The 22,217-nt window shown below is 36.2% G+C and overlaps 1 protein-coding gene across 1 annotated transcript; it reads left to right on the top strand.

Moving 5' to 3' along the window:
* Positions 1 to 6,854: 6,854 nt before the first annotated feature.
* Positions 6,855 to 21,903, top strand: LOC496989 (transmembrane protein 182). Its single transcript, XM_002938540.5, has 5 exons — positions 6,855 to 7,159; positions 7,610 to 7,721; positions 10,206 to 10,304; positions 17,595 to 17,732; positions 20,466 to 21,903. Exons 1-5 carry the CDS (start codon positions 7,016 to 7,018, stop codon positions 20,693 to 20,695), a joined length of 723 nt encoding a protein of 240 aa, XP_002938586.3. The 5' UTR covers positions 6,855 to 7,015; the 3' UTR covers positions 20,696 to 21,903.
* Positions 21,904 to 22,217: the final 314 nt, after the last annotated feature.

Below are 22,217 nucleotides of genomic sequence, written 5' to 3'. Positions count from 1 at the left end.
ATTGAATATATATAAGAATTATACCCTATGAGAAGATTTTTTTCTTATTCTGTGATTTCATATTCATAGCTTTTATTACATTTTCCCATTTGGGGATAATTTACTAAGGCGCTTAATGTGCAAACAACTATGATTCCCTGTTTCCCCAGTTTGTTTCTAGTTTTTCTCACCTTTTTGTGTGTATATGTCAGATTGAAAATATTCTGCATCTGTGTCCTGATTCATCTGCACAGTGCGTAGACATCAGAGAGAAAATTCTATTGATGGATCAAAGCTGAACCCTGCCTTAGAGAGCAAAGTGCAAGAACAAAAGAATGCAAAACACTGTTAGATCCATTTACGTAGCACCTGGCTAGCCACAACCTTACATTTCACAACCTATACCCTTCCTGTTGGGTTCTAAGCAGGGTGTAAAAGCAAGTATCCGATTGGCTGCTATGGATATTCCCCTATACCATGTACAATTCTGAAAGGAAAATTTACTGGGCCTATTTATAAAACCATGTAAATGATCTATGCGAAAAAAGTGTAAAAAAAAGGCGTATTTTTAAAAGTGTAAATTTTTTATGTGTGATTTTAAGTTGTAAGTCTCAATCTCTCATATCATCTATTAAAACAAAAACTAGTTGTAGTATTTATTTATTTTACGCCATCTCAACACCATGAATACAACTTTATTTTACTCTAAAAGACCTGGTATAACCTATTGAAATCCATGGAATAAATTCAAAGTAAAAGAAAATTCCAGATATCGGAAAAGTGTTGATGGCAAACACCATTTTTATTTTAAAATAAAATAAATTCTAGGGTACACCTAGAATGAATACACAGATTCTGGAGTCCACGTACAAAGAGAAGTGTATTTATTTGCTGTTTTTTAGCCTAGCTTTATAAATGAGCCCCTAAGTGTATATTGCCCTTTATGCAATAGCTATATCTGAATATCTGAAAGAAATATGTTTGGTATTAAAGTATGTGCTAGGTTTTCATCGCAATTTATTTCAATCATACTAACTAAACAAGCACATTTACAGGTATTGAATCCCTTATCTGGAAACCTGTTATCCAGAAAGCTTGGAAAGATGTCCATCTCCCATGCAAATAATACTAAGGTAAAAAATTATTTCTTTTTAATTCATTTACTATTGCAAGTGTTGGCATGTCAAAATGCATGCAAAAAGCTGCACATATTGACGCCATTCTTTAAAGTTACTTGTGTCCTATGTGAGCCCTTGTGTAGTAAGCACCATTGTGTCCATCCAGTCTGCTCTAATGAACCATGCGCAAGTGTGCCCAATGACACTGGCGAACCCTGGAGCTACCACCACCCTGAATTGTGGTAATTCAAATGGTTCGAACAGCGGTTTGTGTGCAACAGACCTTGCCAAAAGAATTACACAGTAATAGCATTTTAATGGGGAACTCTGGCTTCTGAACCAAAATTTGTTAAAGAGACCCACACAACACAGAAACCCTTAATATTCATATCACTGTAATCTGTTCCTTCAAAAAGTAGAATAAATACCATTTTTTATATGCTAAAATCCAGCTGCAAAACAGTTCTCTTCCTGCATCATTTAAAAACTTGGCGGGGAGGAGGGACTAAAACATTACAAATTGTAATAACTTCTCCACAGCTTACAGACAGCGTGCAGGAACTTCATAACCCACAATGCATGGCACTGTAATGTTCCTTTCCTTATTGACATCACATGTGCAGGGAATTGTGGGATTTGGAGTTTGTAGGCTGAGGGCAGGCTGAGGACTGTAGACTGTTGTTACATTTTTTAAAAATATAGGTTTCCTGCTGAACTCAAATCTAAGTAAAGGCAGCTCTCAGTAGTTTAGAATCTTCAGCTTCATACACACCAACCAGGAAGTGCTTAAATAGAAAATGAAAGAGCACACAAGGGAAAACTCCCATAGTGTATCACCTATGCTATAATTACAAGGTTTTGAAATTACAATTAGCCAATTAGCAAGAGATGTGAGCAAAATGTATCAGGTAAGGGTCCCCCACAGTGCTCCCCCTTCAGGCTATATACTCACAAACACAATGTTGAGGATTGCTTTTCAAAAGACAACTTGATCTCTCCACATTTCAGCAATGGCAATCCATTCAATCAACATGTGAAAAGACAATAGAAGATACCATCGTGCATTAAAATTTTCATTGATGTATAAATAATTAAGACAGGTATCTACTCCCAAAGTTGATAAAAGTGCAAGAGGTAAAAATATCAAAAGAGGAGATGCTGACTGCTCCTGGCTTTCAACGTATTTTATGAGGTTCCACCCCACTTCATCAGGGAATGAGGTTGCATTATATTCGAGCCAGATCAACAGGAGAACAGGGTCCAGGCTTAGGTTCCAAATCACATTATTACATTAAAAATTGGGAAAAGGCTGCATATTTTTTAATTTGATGTATATTGCAAAGTTGATTGCAATGATGTTTACTTTTTCAAAAAGCTCAAGTTGTGTTTGGGTGGAGTTCCCCTTTAACATCTTACACTAAAAGTGACTCAATCCTTTGCTGCAACTTGTGTCCGATTTGCAAAAATGCAAAGGTGCCTCAAAGTTTGTTTTAAAGCATAGGGCCCAGATCAGCATAGAGCTGCAGTGTCAATTTGCATCTGAAAATTGTCCTGCAATTATAAATGCCCCTTATTTGTATTGTTGTTTTTGTCCATACAGTAATTATCAGAGCCTTGGCTTGTTTACTACAGGTATAAGTAACGCAGTAGCCTCACTCTACTGATACATATCCACAGATTTAAATACCTTTATGTGCATAGGGCACTGACTATATCTAAGTCAATAGTATTTTTGGCAAGACTTATAGGTTTAACATTTCTGCAGTATAAACTGTATGCTGTTTTTACTATTAGCTATCATCTAAAATGTTGTTTTTTGCTGAAGGAATGCACTAAAATGTTAATGAGATGCCTTTGTACTCAGGCCATCATTTAAAAATAACATCTTGTGAATCTAATGTTACATGCAAATAGCTATAATACCTATTCACTATTACAGGCAAAGCCCTTCTGCCATAGCAATCCAGATCACTTTTGTACAGAAGTGCAGAATGTGGAGAAACGCTGCTCTGCCATGCAAAACATGTGGTTCTGTTCTCATATGGATAGGTTACTCTTATTTTTGTAAATATTCATTGTGGATCTGTTATCCAGAAACCTTTTATTCAGGTACAGGTATGGGATCCCTAATCTGGGGACCCATTAGCCAAAAAGCTCCATATTGCAGGAAAGCCATCTCCCATTGACTCAATTTTAAGCAAATCATTTACCTTTTACTTGATAGTAACTAAGCTGCATGAATCTATATTGGAGGCAAAATAATCCTATTAGGGTTATTTCATGTTTAAATTATTTTTAGCAGACTTTACATATGGAACCCCAAACTACGTAAAATGCCACGTGCCAAGCATTTTGGATAACTGATCCCATACCTGTACTATTCTTATGTTTTTGCATATATAATGCACAATGATGTATTTATGTTCCTCACTTTCTCTTCTCAAGTACAATTTTTCACTTCTTGCCCTTTTTTTCCTATAAAACAAGTTCTGTTAAACAGTGCTATGGAAAAGAAGACAGTGCAAAGCCCAAACTGTGAGTGAATTTTATGAGAACATTATTCATTGCAAGTTAAGGAATACTAACGGAATACACCAGGGTGCCAATTAATGATTAGCAACGCTCCCTTGTTTAATGCAGAGGCCCTTTCAGCCGTACAATAATATTATTTGTTATTTTCTTTTATAGGCTTCTTTATTTAGAGACCTCAAGGGCACTGGGAAGACTAACAAAAAGGAAAAATAAAAAATGATATTATCAAGGTAATAAAAGAAACAATAAAGTAGGCAATAAAACACTGGAATTAGGAACCACACACAGTGCAATGTATAGAAAACCATGTATGGATGAATACCTTACTGTAAAATGATATTGCCTTGACACATAAACATAATTTATTTCATTTTGGCATACCCAAATATATTTTACCACAATTCACATTTTCCAACATTTTTTCACAACCCCAAAAAATAATTTTTTGCCTAATAAAAGAAAACATAATTCCAAGCAACTTTACAATGTGAATGTCAAAGTTATTTGTAAATATAATTGCTATATAATTGCTATTGAAAGCAGCATTTGCTGAGCTCCTGGTTGTTACTTTTTAAACATTGTTGCAAAAGCCAGCCTCCTCCAGCAAGACAGGTCTGTCAGTCTGCTGGCTTGTGTTACATTGTTTCAAATGTAATTATATATACAATTAAGTCAAAAACCATTACACATTTGAAATTAATGTATATTGCAAAGTTGCTTAGAATTATTTTCTCTTTTATTAGGCAAAACATATTTTGGGTTGACTTGTCCTTCAATGGGTGTGGTTTCCGGTCATGTTTTCCTACATTGTACTCCACCTTTATGCTGAATATTACTATCAGGAAACATTCTAATTCCCCAATTTGAGTAAAATTGGGGTTCTGCTGTAAATGATATACATTTAGGGGCTGATTTACTAAGACACGAATTCCGACCAAATTGGAAAAATTCCGATTGGAAAACGAACATTTTGCGACTTTTTCGTATTTTTTTCGATTTTTTCGGCGCCTTTACGACTTTTCGGAAATTATCGCGACTTTTTCATTACCAATACGAGTTTTTCGTAGCCATTCCGAAAGTTGCGATTTTTTCGTAGTGTTAAAACTTAAAAGGCGCGACGTTTTGCGCAAGTTTTAACACCACGAAAAAATCGCAACTTTTTGCTCAAGTTTTAACGCTACGAAAAAATCGCAACTTTCGGAATGGCTACTAAAAACTTGCGTTTTTCCGCAAAAATCGTATTGGTAACGAAAGAGTCGTGATAATTTTCCGAAAAAATCGCAAAATACCGATCATTACGAAAAAAACGCAATGGGCCGCATTCGGCCCGTTCGTGAGTAAGTAAATGGGCCCCTTAGTATTTTTAAAAAAAATACAGAACTATAACATACCCAAGGTGGTTTGAAATATAGAAGTACTAAATGAATTCTAGGTGCATTCTATTAAGCACAATGACAACAACTGAACTCATTTAGTAAGTGGGAAGGAATGGTGCCATTTTTTGTGTAGTTTTCTAGTTAAGTTGTATGGTACAAATCTGTATTGCTGTGGATCTCTATGCTGCTTTACAGAACACAGAGACCTGCAAACACCCCCATGAGTATTCATAACAGAATAACAGGCTGAGGCATGTAGACCTATTCCTTCCAGCTCCCTTTCATGAAGTGTAAAGCACAGCCAGACCCTTACAGAGGTGCTCCCCAAACAATATTATTTAACAAAATAGCCTATATCCTGTCCAGCATTTGGTGCACTACAGCTAACAAATATACTATTATTCACTTTTTTTTGCTGTTAAAGGTAAAAAACAGGATTAAACAATCCTACAGGAAATATTAGTGTTATGTAGTATATATACGATTTATTTTGCATAAACCAGCAGAATCTGCTGGTTTTGCAGAAATCCAGCAATCTATTGCCCTTTACATAGCAAAAAGCTATGCCCCATACCAAAACAAATGAGTTCATATTGTTTAGATGATATTTTAGTAGTTTTAAGGCTTGGTACTCCCACTTACAAAAATATCCCTTATCCAAAAATCTCCAGATATTAGATCCTATACTGTAATATAGTCATGTATTTTAACTTATACTAAGTATGGATTTGTGGGGTATAGTATTTGGCTGAATCCTAGCACTTTTTGCAGAACTGAGATTAGATTGAAACCTTAGCATTTAGCCTAACCAAACCTGAACCCTAAAGTCATGTAACCTTTAAGCTCTAAATAATTTATAGTAAACAAATTTAAATGGATTGTGCTCTAATTTGAATACATGAATTTGGCTTCAGTATTCAGCTGATTCTTTTGTTGAGGATTTGGTGACTAATAACAACCATTCTGTTGTTTGCTTATTGGTCCATACGATTAATGTACTGTGGCAAACTTTTGCACATGTTATTGAATTACTGACCACTTGCATTGCTCTGACTGTGTGTTGCTCTGACAGCTGTTTGGAAATCTCCAAGCAAACATACACTGATATAGACAAATACTTGTGGCTTATACCAAGGGTAGTGCTGCTAATTATCCACTATTTCATATAGCTGGGACAAGGTTTGTTATAAAACAAACAAACAAACAAACAAAAACAATGTCATGCAAATAAGTCACATCCTGGTCACACCCGAGCCAAATTCTTGGAGGGACATATTCAGAAAGTGTGGCTTTTGTTAGACAACCCTGACATAGGGAGTTATTATCGTCATTATTATTATTATTATTGATCTCTTAACATATAATATGAACTAAGCAAAAGAGAACGTATACAAGGGGGATTTTGTTCATTTCTGCTGCCTTCTGTTCAGTTTTACACTACAATAAATAAGGCATCAGAACTTTCTAAGCTCATGCAGGAAAACAGGCAGATTAGCACAACCATGGCTTTCTAATACATTCCATATCTGTATCACTAGAAAAGGGCCATCATGGCCAGACCTACAAAGTAGTTTTGCACCAACACAATTGGTAAGATTTAATTTACGTGACTAATGCCTTCTCGTGCACAGTAATTGTCTCAGATATTTGATTGGAAATAGACAGAGAAGCAAAGTCTCAGAAATGGAGGAAATTCCAGAAGCAGAAAATCATGTTATCTACATATATTCATGGAGCCCAGCAGACCAGGGCTGTAATCATCCACACAATCCATAATAATCTGCATATGTTTACTTTGCATTTGCCTCACAAGTTGTGGTGATTTTTTTTTTCATACCACAACTGTTCAGAGGCAGAAGGTCATCTGCTTTTTATAGTTCTCTTCCAGCACTCCTCCGAGAATCCTACACCAGCTATTAAAGCTCTCTCCCAAAATAGCACCCTTCCTTCCATTTACCAAGCCCTGCCACTCTGTTTTTGTCTTTTTCTTTCTGAACAGAGCCTACCAAGATGAAAGTTGGAATCGCTGCTTTGGCTGCAGGTATTATTGGTGGGATTGGAGTCCTCTTATTCCTCATTGCATTTGGAACAGACTACTGGCTGTTGGCAACAGAAAACTGTACTGTTTCCAGTGAACTCTCTCCTGCTGCCGAGGTAATCAAATGATCACAAGCACTGCTGGCATGTGTGTGATGGAATTTGATCAAAATTGAGGCTGGACAATATGGTTTCCTCCTAGTGATTTCCATATTCCATGTACTGAGGACATTTGTTGACTTTTAATATAGACTAGTGATAATCAGTCTTCACTTGTGTGCTTTCTGTCAATGCCTGCCAGATGGTATATGTTATAGATGCAACCCAATACTGAGGCATGTTGTTTTGTCATATAATTAAGTCACTTATAAAAAATAGTTTTATTTTCGAAATGTCTAATACTGTAAAGTAATGACTTATTAAATTATGCAATTTAGTAGCTAGTAACTAACTTAGTTAACTGTAGTTATTGTACATGATAGCCAACATATACACCCTGAAAAGTGCCATGCTTTGTGATTAGTAGGATTTTAGAAGGTTACAAATCTTCTTTTTCTTTAACTTTAGAATACAACTGATTCTCCAAAAACCACCTTGTTTTTTCACCACGAGGGTTTCTTTTGGAGGTGCTGGTTTAATGGGGATACATTCCAAGAGACGATTTGGAACTTCTGGTTTAGTGAGTATCATTAACTGACTGGCACATATTCTGTGTTTTATATATATATACCATAATGTCAGCCTTAAACCTGTTTAAAGTATTTACTATATTTTGCATGTTTTATATACTGTATTTACATGCACATTCAATCAGATGCAAATCTTGGTATGCTGTTGCTCCTTCCAATAGAAACAGTCAAAATTCCAGTTAAAAATTGAAATGTTTGGCTCTTATGGTTTAAACTCCAGGAGAAACTTTAATAAGTAGCATCCAGCAAATGAATATAGAAAAATATAGGTTTTTTCGATATTAAGGACCCTAACTAGTATTGCACATGGATATAGATATTTGCAGTATGCCCATTGAGAATAAAATCACCTCACCAAACTAATTTACTTGTCAGTACAGTGCTAGTTTTATTCTGCACTTTCCATAAAATGCATGTTTTATGTACGTTATATAAAGTTTTATGTTAGGTTTAAAAAACATTATTACAGATACAAAAAAGACAGCGTGAAAAAAACAACCATTTTAAAAGTTACAATAAACATAATTCTAAGGTCATTTTCACTTCTTTGGTAAAATATATTATATATTTTATTTTCTTTTATGATGCACACCAGCTTTGTCACCATAAGATAATATCTAGTAAGATGGACAAAATAATGCCATACAGGGCAGACTTAATTTACAAATAGGTTTTACCTTTAATAACTCTATTAAATAAATTAATTGCTGTTACCCTCTTCTGATCCATATTCCCCCCCAAAGTATTATTGCAATAATGTTAATAGTATTTTTATGGCTAAGTTTCTCTGACTTATTTATGACTGTTTAGTCCAGCTCTACATAGAAGCCCACTGCAGACTGTATGTGAAAAATGGCAGTTGCAAAGGAAATCATATATTTTATCATGCATGATGTAACACCGTCTGATCTCTCCTTAAACTAGATACATTTGATGAGTTGATAATCTGTTTAATCTGTTCCTCATTGGTTTTTGTTCTTACTCTGCTCTGATATAGGGCCTTGGTCACTGTATGTTTCCTGTCTGCAGTCTAGCCTCTTATATTTGTAGTCCAGTATGTTTCTCTGGTTCCTAGGAATTCATGCCTGGGTTCTAAGGCAGAAGGTTTATCGGCTGCTTACAAAATGACGCGTCTCTTGCATAGGCTCCTATTGCAAAAGCAACACCTGTTGGCCTGGTTTTACACAGAAATTGGCCTAATGCTTATTCTTAATTTTAAGTCTTTTACCCTGATTTCCATGCCAGAGATCCTTGGTCCTTACCCAGGGTCAGAAATCATGGCTACTAAACTGTCTCTGAGGCCAGATATTTTTGTTCATGAAGCATTTAATGGATGCTTTGACCTTTTGACTTGTTTGAGCTTTCTAGCAGCAGCTTCTGGCGGGTGAAAGTTTTTTTAATGGGCCTCATAAAGATATTTCCATTCATATAATGTTTAAATTACTTTTAGACCTTTAGGACTAATTTGAACATCTGTTGTGGTGGTTGTGTAATGTGTTTGGGCAATACTCATGCTTTACACTGCAACACCCCAATATTTGCCTTTTATGTATATTAAATGATGTGAATGACAACCTCTGCATATTAATATACTGAATTGTGTTGCTGCACCTGAAGGTATGCTGTGGGATGGAAAAAATGCCAAAAATGCAATTGTGAGCTTTCCTTTTTCTAAACACATTTAATCTGTCCCATGTATGCTCCTGCATACACCTGATGAATGATTTTTTTCGGCAGGTATGGCTTTGTAGTGAATTTCCGCATTTGCCATTGGTGAAGTGTTTGCGAATCTTCCACAAAAATTGGCTGCATAAAAATTCATTGCATGGCAAAAAAAGTCACTGTCATGTCAAATTGGGCATGGTCGCGGCAAAATGGGCACGGATGTGGCAAAAATATGCTCTCTTTGATTCCTAACTTATTGCAACTGTACCTTGTATTTATTTTTATTTATTGCTATACTTTGTATTTATCTATTTTTATTTTAGTAACCCCCTGTTGTATTAATCTATTCTACTGTACAGCGCTGTGTACATAAGTAGCACTTTATATAACCAGATTGAAAATGATTCTCTTTTTGAAGTGGAGAATTATGTTATAGAATATAGAAAGTAAGATAAGGTAACACATTTTCCCTAAACAGTAGGTAGATAAAAGACACGTTTTTGCTCATACTCAACATTTTCAAATAAATTATAAATTTAAATGAATTGAAAATGAATTCATATTCTCAACTGGCAATCAAGTAAAATATTTGGATGGAACAAAGGGGTGTACATTAATAATGAGCAATATTTTTTTCATCACAGTACTATTATGCCTTATAGGACCATATGTCCAAGAGAAGTTCTTAATAATAAAAGGAACATTGGTTATCTGATGTGTCATGCATTGCCTGTGCTTTTATGCTACAGATGCTGTGGACAGTTGTTAACATTATTATTTACTATACTTACTCTTTTATTATTTTTTAGCTAGCCAAGCACATCCCAAGCACTGCATCCATGGGTATCTGTTTCCCATGCCCATTGCTCTAGGACCTGTCCCTCATCCATCTTATGATCCCACTGCAGGTATGGCATATTTACTTTGTAATGCCCTTAAGGCACTGTACATCATTTGCACTTTATTAACCTTGTTGTACATGATGGAATTAAACATATAACCATGTTCTGTAATTATGCTTTTACTTTAGTTCTGTATGTTCTGTAAGTTCTTGAATAAAGATAACAGAGACAAAAGCAGTTCTACAATTGCCTTTGTAAACTAAAAGATATGTAGGTATAATTCCATAGTACTAATCATTAAGAACCATCACTTGCATTGTTCAGTGGCACATACTGTACATGTTCACAAACATGCACATTGCAATACAGAAATACACAGATGTCTTTATAAGAAGCTTTTTTTTAGACTGCTCGATCATAATCTTCCCTGTGAGAGCTGGAGAATAAGTCTTTTCTACATTGCAACAAAGTCTGCTCTCTTGCTGACTTGTTCATAAAATCCAGAAGTTTAATAAATAAGGAGCTTGTTGAAAATTCCCCCTGGTAGTAGAACTGAAAGCATGGTCTTTTAGGGTATTCAATTTAAGTATTCAATTAGAGAATTTACTTACCAGGGTCCCAGTGGTTACCATGTCCTTACCCTTTTATTTCATAATTATGAACAAACCCTGCATATGCAGGAAAATAACTGAATGTACACTGCATGTTTTGTGTAATACATTGAATACACAGATGTGCAGACATTAATGGGCTTATCAGTTTCAGAGTTTGTCAATTGGAGAGTTTTATTTCTAATTCTAATTTTAGAATAACTCACATTAAAAACTCTGGAAAACTCATTTGAATTAAAAAAAGCTAGAATGTTTGTGAACTTACAAACCAAAAAAAAAACTTGAAAATATGGCTTGACATGGCTTAGGACAACTCCCATTGACTTTGCCTAGGACAACACCTATTGACTTCTTCATAAACTTGCAAGCTTTTAGATGTCAAAGTTTTAGATTTGAGTTTTCGAGGTTTTTGCAGTTAATAAATATAAATGAACATTTAAGTTTTTAAACCACAATTTGAATTTTGGGAGTTTTAGTGCAAAAAAACTTGAATTGTTGAAAAAAATTTAATTTGAAAATTGCTAAATCGCCCTCAAAAGGTGTATCTTATTTATTAAAATTTACCATTGTTCCTGTATTTACTATTTAATTAATTATAGTGGTTAGAATGCCGAAAAGCACAATATATTGAAATGTATCAAGTTGCTAATATACAACAAGTTTTTCTTTTTGTCCTGGTAAAATGACTCAGCAATTCAGTTTGTTGAGATTGGGTTCAGGGTGTTTTCCACCCAAGTGTAACAGTTAATAAGGGAAATTCTCATGTTAATATTTAATTATTTGCTGCGCTGAAAAGTTGTAGCAGGTGTACAAGAAGAAAAAAATATCAAGTATGTTACTAATATACCAGTACACACTAGGGCCCATTTATGATGTGCAGGGCAGGGTGCAAAGTGCAAAAAAGGCAAAAGGCACACCACCATGTTTTTTGCACCCTGCACAGCACTTTGCACTAAGGGTGAAGGCAAACCCAGAGTGGGATTCAAAAAAGGCATTCAAGTGCAGGGACACTCAAACAGTCCCCACCCCCATAGGGAATGACCCCTCAGACTGCAAGTTCTGGGACCCAATGACCCATAATGCAGCAAAGGGAAGCAGGGCTTGACTGGGCTAGAAGAGGCTGTGATTGGCTGGCTTGAATTTCCCAGGCTTGGCTGGGAGGGACAGAGCTAAGCAGCACAACGTGCACTTACCTTCCAGTCTGTGCAGGACATCGGGAGGAGCAGCATCTTGCAGCATCCCCCTAGGAGACGGGGGGTGTTTGTTGAACACAGTTGGTGGAGGGTACCTTTACATGGAGCCCCAGGGGAAGTTAACATGGGGTATTTGACAAGGAGTAGAAGTAGTTTGGCAGGCCTGCAGTACTGATGGGAAGGGCAGACTGGTTTAAGGTTGGGGAGAAAGGAGGCAGGAACCAGGCTTTATGGTAGGGAGCAGGACAGCCCTTGGGCCGAGTAAGGCAAGGTTGCCAGTTTGTTATACAAACGGTTTGGTTACAAGTTGACAGTGTTATACATGTTAATTTATGTTTACTTTTATGACATAAATAAACAACTGTGGCCATCTCTTTCCAACCAAGGTGTCTGAAATGTATTAGGGATAGGAGGTACAGGGTTGGGTCAAATAGAGAGGGGTGCAGTCTCGACGCTGCACCTGTTAAGGCCCGGGTGGAGGCCCTTGCACTCCAGAATGCATGCATGTCATGAATACAGGAATGCCTGTGTTTGGCATCATTATATTCATGAGGTACATAAGCATTTTCTTTTCCTTATTGCCTTCCATAGATGATAATAAAGGTTATAATAATAGGGCTGGCTTGCACCTTCTGGCACTGTGATGTGTTCTTTTTTCTGGATTTTTAATGTGCAGGTATGCAAGTACTTTCAGAATAAACACTTCTATGTCCCTTAGTGCTCTAGAACCTGTGTCCTGTGCACATGTAAATAAGGCCAACTCTCTGTTACTAAGCACTAAGCTCATACCAATATAACAATGATATATTTTAAATGTAATAGGTACTTCTGAGACCTCATTTTCTGATGGAAATTGCTATTTTTATCATGTGTTTACGTCAAATAGAAACTATATAACAGTAAGCAATATTTAGGTATATATAAAGCTGTTTCATTTTTTTATGTTGCTGCCCCCCTTAAGCCTAGGTTAATCTTTTTGTAAATACCTATCCAGATTTATTAACCCCTTAGTTTTAGGCAGGCTTGCTACTGATCTCGCTTGCTTTTGTTGCATTTTGAAATATCTGCTCGCTGGGGATAAAGGACTATTCTTATCCAGCGCTCACATAGAGAACATGTACCATCTGCCTCCGTACATCAATCTTTGGTATGTGACAGATCTCTCTGCCTGTCAGGACTTCTTCCAATACTGACGACACTGAGCTTTTATTCAAAGGCTTCTTTTTTCTTTCTTGAAGAAACATTATCTTTATGGGTAACAAAATAATGATAAAAGGCTTTGTGGTTTGACATATAATTAAATACAATTACACAAATCTTCAACGTTTTTGGTTTTTTATCAAGTACAGGATGGTGCTACCTCTGTTTTGCATTAGTCATAAGTTGTTCTTATCTCCGAAACATGCACAAAAGCCTCTCATAGATTTAAACCTGATAGAGTATTGTCACAATTTTGACATTATATTAATAAGCATATTGCACCAGTTATCAAAGAGCTTTAAAAAAAGCCTTCCCCCGACCTGGCTTGTTTTGCAAAGATACCATGTAGATGACATAAACAGAAGATACTTGCTGAAGGACTATTTGATTTACTTTGTGTAACTGCCATGCTTGGAAATATTTAAGCAAGAAAAGGCTCCTCAGCAGACATTGCATAATAAGTAACACAATTTGCTGAAGGAATGAATACATGATCTTATCAGGGAAAGATCTAAAACCAACCCTTTATTTCCTGTTTGGTGCCATTTTTTAAGTGGATTTTTGTATAGCCCCTTTTCTGGCATATTGACCACATTCACATATTTGCCTATACCTTCATACAAATTTGCTTTGTCCGTATGTAAATCTCTGCCTCATCTGTGTATCCTTTTTTCTGGATATTACGCCATCTGCTCCTATTCCTTCTGTGGCTCCGCTCTGACCTTGGGTTAACCCTGTTTGCTACACAGACTGGCCCTTTTATTTACCCGCTGGGAATATCTGGTTGTATATTGCCAGCTTGTTTTATAATTGAACTGTTAAGTGTACTACTTTGCTGTGGGGATATTTTTTGCTGGCGATCATGTATGCAAAAAAAGAGTCCAAACACCATGAAAATATTCTAAACAAACACTGAGATGTTTTTATTCATGGACCCAGGCCAACAAATATATTTAGCTTAAACTTCTATCGGTGAATAGTTATGAGAAGTATTCAGTGAGTTGTGGTTAGATGAGAAAATAACTTGGAAAATGTTTATAACATGTTTAGATATAAATAATACTTTTGTAATAACCCTGCAGGTAGGGATGGATTAACCCTTTATGCCACCAGGCCTCATCTGTTTTGATGGTGCTCCCTCTGACACAATCTACTTACTCTGACACAATGTTTAAGCTTGCCATAAACAGGCCAATAAAAGCTTCTGACTCCAGAATGAGCTGGCAGTTTTTGTGAGCCTGTAGATTGGAAATTCTGGAAAAACTTCTGAATCAATATTGGCAAAAATCAGACAGAGATGATATAGCTTTGAAAATTAAGTTTGAAAATTGGGACATATAAGCCCGTAGTTGCTGTTCTTTCCAAAGAGGTCTTTGTGGGTCTCAATTAACTGGTCACTGGCCCTCGGACCAACTGATTGGAAAAGAGCCACTCATTTCAGGCCCTTACCAAATAAGTGGATCTTACCATTTATGCCCAGGTTTATACAATGATCTCTCATGAACACACTTTTTTCTTACATAGTCTGCAGCCATGTGCTTTAAATGTTACAACTTAAGGGCAGCCATTCTCTCCATTAAACTTTTGTTACCCTTGGTCTGGGCCTTTGCACAGACTAGTCCCTAACTTTGTTACATTTGGCCTTACTTGTGTTTAAGGTTTATCAGAAGATGTGGGCCTCACAATACAGGTATGCGATCCTAATCCGGATACCCATTATCTAGAGAGCTCCAAATTACAGAATGGCCATCTCCCGTAGACCCCATTATAAGCAAATAATTCTAGTACCTATTTGTAGCAAAACAATCCTATTGGGTTTATTTAAGTTTAAAAGTTTTTTTTGCAGACGTAGGTTATGGAGATCCAAATTGTGCAAAGATCCCTTATCTGGAAAACCCCACACCCTGAGCAATCTGGATAACAGATTCTACACCTGTATAATATGTCAAATGTGGAAGTTGTTTGCAGTGGTGTATTAATGAGATGTGAGGCCCCTAGGCTACATATTTCACAGCACAGTCAGCAGGTAAGGCAAGCGTAGAAAGCAGGCAAGGCATATGTCACTTGTGTGCCTAGGGGTTGAGGGTGATCAGGGGCCCATTTGACTTTTTTTTTCAATTATTATTTCTATTTTATCTTTACAGATCTTTTAATATTTATTTTAATTTGAGGTGGATCCGGTTAGGAGCACCTGGGAGAAGAAGATAGGCAAAGCTTGCAGATCCAGGCATGCATGCTCTCTACGCTGGGTTGGGTTAAGGGTGCGCCAGTGATGCCAGTACTGGGACTCATTTATAAACAATGGGCAAATTTGCACCAGGACAGTTACCCATAGCAATCAATCAATGATAAGCATCTGACCCAGTGAGTATTTGTCACTGCAACTTGTACCACACACTGTTAAGGTTATTAGTCCAAAATGTGTGGCTATTATGCAATAATGGTGGTATGCAGATCCTCAGCAGCAAAGTACAAGTTGTTTCAATAGCTTAAGCTATATAATATAAGGTGCTTAGCATTGATTTCAAAGGGAAATCTACTCTCTAATAGCCCTAAAACTAGGTTTACTAGCTATAATCTGCTGCTGGCCAGTGTCATGTTGCTGTGCTCCTTTTATTATATCATATATGTTCTGTCTCAACCTGCTCACAGCACCAGTTTGGCCAATGCTGGGACAGGTAGTATAAAGGTGGAAGTCTACATACTCATTTTTACTTAAGTTGACCATACTCGTAATTCAGATGAAATAATAAGGTTTCCCACTTATAAATCATTTGGAACCACTGTTCCCTCTAAGCTGTGTGCTCGTGCACGTGTACACATATTTTTAGACCAGCCCACACAATAAATTGTGCGTGCAAAGAATTTTGTGTGAAAACACTTAGTAACACTAAGTTTTTTGAAAGTATGTCCCCAATTTTAACAAAAATAGATTTTTATTGGTCATATTTAATATTGTAGCTTACTAATTGAACATATATTCCAGTCAATCATGCTCCCAGCCCTATCATTTACCTTAAATGCTATATGGTCAGATATGTGATTTTTGCCCAATTTGGACACCATGGGATTAAACAAAATGTATAGATGATCTAATTTGTTGATGTTTAAATTAAGGAAGGATCCAAATAGTGTTTACCACAGACAGACAGCACACCCTACTTATTCATTTACCAGAGGACCATTTATCAAAGCTTCTACATTAACTACAAATGGCATTTTTCCCAAAGATTTTTTGAAGGTTGATTTTTTTTTTAATGAAATGTCATGTTTAATGGTTTTTTTTCCCAACAAAAGTTTTTTTTAAAAAAAAAACAATTCTGATGTTTCATTTTGTCATTGGTTTCCTTACCAAAATATTTCTTTAGGTCTAAGGTGGTGACACCATTACAGCCTATTAGGGATGCACCAAATTCACTTTTTTTCAGATTCGGCAGAACCCCAGATCCTTCGTTAAAGATTCAGCCGAATACTGAACTGAATCCTAATTAGCATATACTAATTAGGTTACAGAGGGGTTAGGGGTCAGTTGAGAAAACCAAAGGGCATGTAAAAGACTGCAGCTGGTGCTTCATATTCTTGCTGTGGACACCTATGAGAAATTCAGACTTAACCTGCAAAAAAACATGAAAACATGAAACATATGGGAAAACATTGTTACATTTTCTTGGTGATAAAAAGTCAATATGCTTTATGTTTTTTTATATATAAATCTGAATGAAAACAAACAGGAGGGTCATTTAATGAAATTGCTTGTTGACGGTGCTCTGGTCTTGAGACTGGACTAAGCACCAGCTGAGGATTTACTGTTCATGTTCTGGGCACTCCTGGCATAAAACAGAACCAGCTGGGATGTTGTTGGGATGTGTCAGCTGACATTTTATTGTCTTCCAAAGATATTATAGTCTTGCAATCCATCATTTCCACTTGTAAGCCTGTATGCTAGATAGGCCTACGTGGATTTCAGTAAATGGGTGGGAGATGTAAGACTGGTTAGCAGCGCAAACAAAACCACCGTGCATTTAAAATAACAAGTATGAAAAAGAGATATCCTTTATATAAAAAAAATCAACAACACAGTTCTAAGCATTCCAAAAACCATAATGGCAATAGGAGGAAACATAATGCTGTAATGACATGTCTCTTTATCAGAAAACCAAACCCAACTCTTAACGCTTGAATTAAAAGCAAATAGCATTTTAAAGATATGTAACATAAGATATGAGAGTTTTAAGTGTTTGACAGCAAAAGTCTAACTCGAGAAGATACATCTCAAGTAAACATCAGCCTGTGCAAGCACAGATTTGCTCTGCTCAAACAACTCGTCAATATATTTCTATTTTAATTGCCAGTGTACAGAGGATTCTGGACTGCGTTCATCATACTAGCTGTTGCTGCCAGTCTTGTGGGAGGATTGCTGTTGGTGTGTGCTGTTCCCTTTGTGGCTGCTCGGCTCTATAAAGTAGGAGGCGGATTCCTGATCACTGCTGGTAAGATGCCAAGACTCAGTAATTAGATACACTGATGCTCTGAATGCCATGTCTTGTGTGAGTATCTGAAGGGGAAGAACAAATCTGATTTATGAAAATCACTTCAGCATACTCTGTAAAGCAAAGAGTTATTTATGTATATGTGTCTGTTTATTTATGCTTATTTTTGTTTCACTATCAGGTTGTACATAATACAGAAGTTGTTTATACTAGAACCATTAAAACCAACTACTAACATAATGTAAATAATTGCCCATCCTTTCAATCAACCTGGTACAGTCACTGAATTGAGGATTTCTTTTTTTTTTTTTTACAACAATAACAAATAAAAACACATATTTAATAATAATTTAGACCTGCTGTAGAACCTATAGGGTCAATATAAAATGACTATTGTGCAGACACTGTAAACTCCATGGTTCTGGGAGGCCTTTTGATCTATCGCATGTTTACTAGCAAAAAATAGCATAGCAAGATGAAAATGTTCCAACAGCTCATATATATGCGTGCAGATAAACCCAGAGATGGAGCTCCCATACATGTGCACAATGAGACAATGCCGCAGCTCTCTTGTTATGTCAATGCGCACCCCCCCCAAACCTATGTCATATACTCATAATGTGCAAGCTCTTTTAGCCTGCAGCTGGTGGAAAGGCCTTTTAAAAACAAGTAAATTTGTCTAAACCCTATTCACTGAACTCATGTGGAAAAGTGGTGTGTACTGCCTCTTTAAACATAGGTAAAAAGAAAACAGGATTTATTAATCAATAGGCACAGAATGGAGGGAGCAGATATCACTCGCGCACTGAATATAGGAAATGTTGCCAGGCAGCCTTCCACACCACTGCATCCTATTTGTAATAAAATGTGCACACAGTTGCATTAATTTTGGCAAATTAGACACAATTGCATCAGACAAATTGCCCTTTTGCCACCACAATGATGCTGGAATAAAGGGGAAAAACACTGCATAATGGGAAAAAACATGGTGATTGCACTCAAAATTTTACCTTGCAACATAAATGAACCATATGAACCAAATGTAAATTTACCATTCCATTCCATTTATAATAGAAGTTACCTACTTAATTGATCTGGCCAATGTATTTAGGCCAAATTAATAAAGTAAGCAGGGCACTTGCCTTCCATCTGGAAAAAAATCCAGTGGATCTCCAGCAGCTGTTTATTAAAGGGGAACAGTCAGGTTTTATTTCATGCATAACAAATGAATGTTATAGACTAATACCTCTTGTGATGCTTTATAAAGCAATGAGGTATTTTTTTGCAATCTTCATTCACTGTATATTTACACAAAATGAACATAAAAATAAGGCAATGATCAATTTTGTGGCTGGCAAACTGCAAAGCAAATTTGTACCCAGTGCATGGCAATGTACAAAGTAATCTTCCCTCAGTTTGTATTCTGTTTGATCTGCCCGGTATAGAAATGGCCAGTTCATTTGTGCAACAGATAAACAGGAAAAGCCCCAGAGGAGCCTGGAACATGTTCTTGAAGTAAAATCTTGGCAGTATAGTCATTAACCCATTCTTGGTTGAATTCAAATGCAGAGAATCCTACTGCATTAAAAGCCCCTTAACACAGAAGGACATTATTTCATTTGGCAGTGTCCTGCTGGATTTAGGCCAAGCTTGATCACTGGCTAATTTTCCGCTCAGCAGACAATGCATTTATTAAAAGAAGATAGATGCACATACTCTGTGTAGCCCATCTAGTTAAAAGGAAATAGTGCAATGCCATCATGGCTGGAAGAATTTAGGCACTAATAATTAAGTACCAACATTGGCATACATTATTTTGAACTGTAAAATTAACCATAACATAAAAGATCCAGCAAGAATGCTTGGGACCATACCTTAAGTCTGCTAAAAATATAAAATATTAAGGAATCCCAATAGGATTGTTTCACCACCAATATGAATTAATGCAGCTTAATTAGGATCAAGAACAAGGTACTGTTTTATTTTTAGGGAAATCATTAAAACCATTTTTTTGTTAAAATGGACTCTGTGGGAATCCATTTCACAGCTTTCTGGATAATGTGTTTCCGGTTAATAAATCCCGTGTATTATGCAAATGTACTATGAAGTTACATTTTCTATCAAATATCAGTCTTCAAACAGATTGAAATTGATTTCAATCAGATATCAGTTTGGTCCTCAATTAACCCTTTTCATACCATGCAACTTAGCATCTGAATTACTGACATGAAAGTAACAGTGCAGGACTGCCATAGAGTCTACTTTTTTGTTTTCTCTTTAATCTATGCCAGATCAGGCAGAGCTGGCACAGGAATGGTTAATCTAGTACATCCAGAATTCTCTGTGCAAAATAGCAAGACCTTGCTCAAAGTTTCCTTACTGCCACATGTGCACTTAGGCCACAAGAACGTTCTAAATTACAGAGCACAGTGATGCTGAAATAGAGCAATTCCATCATCCCATTTAGTCATCCTATTTGACGAAACAAAAACAAGGAAGATGAATTAAATGTGTCTCAAAAATAGTCCCCAGCGTTAGCATTATAAACAATGGGCTGCTATTGTCCTCTCTCTCTCTCTCTCTGGTCCTGCTGACAGATGAATGTTATTTCATGTTACAGGTTATGTCGTACCACATTCTGTAAATGTATTCTCTGACAATAACTTTCTGCTGTATGTAAAGTATAGGAATGTTTGCTGTAAACTAAACTACATATGACTTTGTTGTTTCCAGGAGTGTTACTTTCATTGCTGATTGTGCTCTTCGTTATGTGGAAGGAGTTCGCTGCCGACCTTCAGAGGTACATTCTTCTTGAAAGGAGCCAGGCATGTTTGCCCGATACACACATTCATGTCTTTTATGGATGGTCATTTATGTTTGCTGCTGCTGGTACACCCCTTGTCCTACTCTCTGGTCTACTGTTCCTTTGTATTGGAAGAAGCCTTGGTGTAGCAGAGAAATAAATGATAAAGAACTGCAGTCATATTAAAGACTATTCCTTATTGTAGATGTGGGCACAAAGCAATCAAGTTAAAGAACTTTTTATGTTTATATTCTAAGCAACCAAATGCGAAGTTTCTAACTACAATATTAAGTAAACTCTTGCTATTAATGAACAATATAGCAAAATCAAATAAATATTCTATAAGATGGTTGAAAAATTGTAGAGATATATGCAGTTTGTTCCGCATTCATAGTGTATAAATATTTTACATGTATGGGGCCTTCAAAACGTACTTTTCTTTTGCGAACCAGATAGGAAATTTCACATCTGCAAGCTGAGACTTCAGGTAACATTGAATTACAAAATCCAGAATTCTTTGGCCTAGAGGGATTGCGCTTTCTCAACAACCATCATTTTTCTGCAAAAATATTTTAAGGGCTCCCAAGAAGAGCAAAATGGTAATTTAAGTAGTGCCTAGAGTAGAGTTCTTGTAAGAAATTTCTGTATGGTGCCACCAAATTGCTAATGTACTAAATTGAGGTGCCACTACAGATTAGGTTATGATTTTACACTATTATCACATTTTGTTACATTTGTGTTACATTTGTGTTTATGAATAGATAAGGTGCTGCTACTCAATATATAAACATACTGTATATAGGGAAAATAACAGAGAGAGAGGCCTTTACTCTGACACATCATAATTGTTTAATTTACCCCTAAATCATTATGAGAAACCCAACAAATAAAGAAGTGGAAGTATTGAAATAATACCTTTCCCCTGTGGGATTGCTTATCACTGACTTTCCATGGTTATCAATGGGATTTAAATCATGGTCTTGACGGTGAAGCCCAGTATAAGAAGTATATTTTGTACTCTCTAGATTGGCTGATCCTCCTAAATGCGCACACAATATCCTATATAGCATTGTTTGTTCCAATGGGTACTTTTAGATACTTTTAAAAGGATTGAGTATATTTAATGTTCACACAAGTAGCAGAGAGCTTTTTCACAGAAAAATATGTCTTGGGGGATAATACTCAATTATAAGAATTTATATTATTTTAGGAAAATTACAGACCCATGCATACTCACAGCATTTTTGCTGGTATAAGCAATAGATAAACAACACTAATACATCAGGAGTGGCTTCTTGGTTAAAACATGCATGCCTTACAGATTGTATTTTTTGCATACAGGTAAATAAAGTTGGAATCTTGATTAAGGAAAAGTCATTTGTTTTTAAGCAACAAAAACAAACCAAAAATAAAGATACAAAAAAGCTATGGTGCATGCTTAAAAAATACTTTCTAGTGATATGATTGGATGAACTGTTTTAGCCAATGAGGTAAGGCAGAAATGTCCCTGATTCACTAAGGTATCACATTGTTCCTTTCCATGACACACATGCATGCATAGCAAAATTATTATTAACCATTAGTAACAATTCTAAGATCTACACTGTAAGGACTTTAAATCTGATCACTGCTCTTGGTTTCCCACATTATGTTCTTCTTTTAAAATGTATGTTTTAAATGTA

The sequence above is a fragment of the Xenopus tropicalis genome, chromosome 8 (assembly GCF_000004195.4).
Source record: "Xenopus tropicalis strain Nigerian chromosome 8, UCB_Xtro_10.0, whole genome shotgun sequence".
NCBI classification, from domain to species: Eukaryota; Metazoa; Chordata; class Amphibia; order Anura; family Pipidae; genus Xenopus; species Xenopus tropicalis.
The sequence above is the reverse complement of the archived record's forward strand: the minus strand, read 5'-3'. Positions and strand labels throughout refer to the sequence as shown.

What these genes read in the sequence shown, in the direction of transcription:
- LOC496989 (XM_002938540.5), top strand. Translation starts at nt 7,016, where the DNA reads ATGAAAGTTGGAATCGCTGCTTTGGCTGCAGGTATTATTGGTGGGATT. An exon ending in GATTTGGAACTTCTGGTTTA is followed by an intron (nt 7,722 to 10,205) that starts GTGAGTATCATT and finishes ATTATTTTTTAG; the next exon opens with CTAGCCAAGCACATCCCAAG. An exon ending in ATCTTATGATCCCACTGCAG is followed by an intron (nt 10,305 to 17,594) that starts GTATGGCATATT and finishes TTTAATTGCCAG; the next exon opens with TGTACAGAGGATTCTGGACT.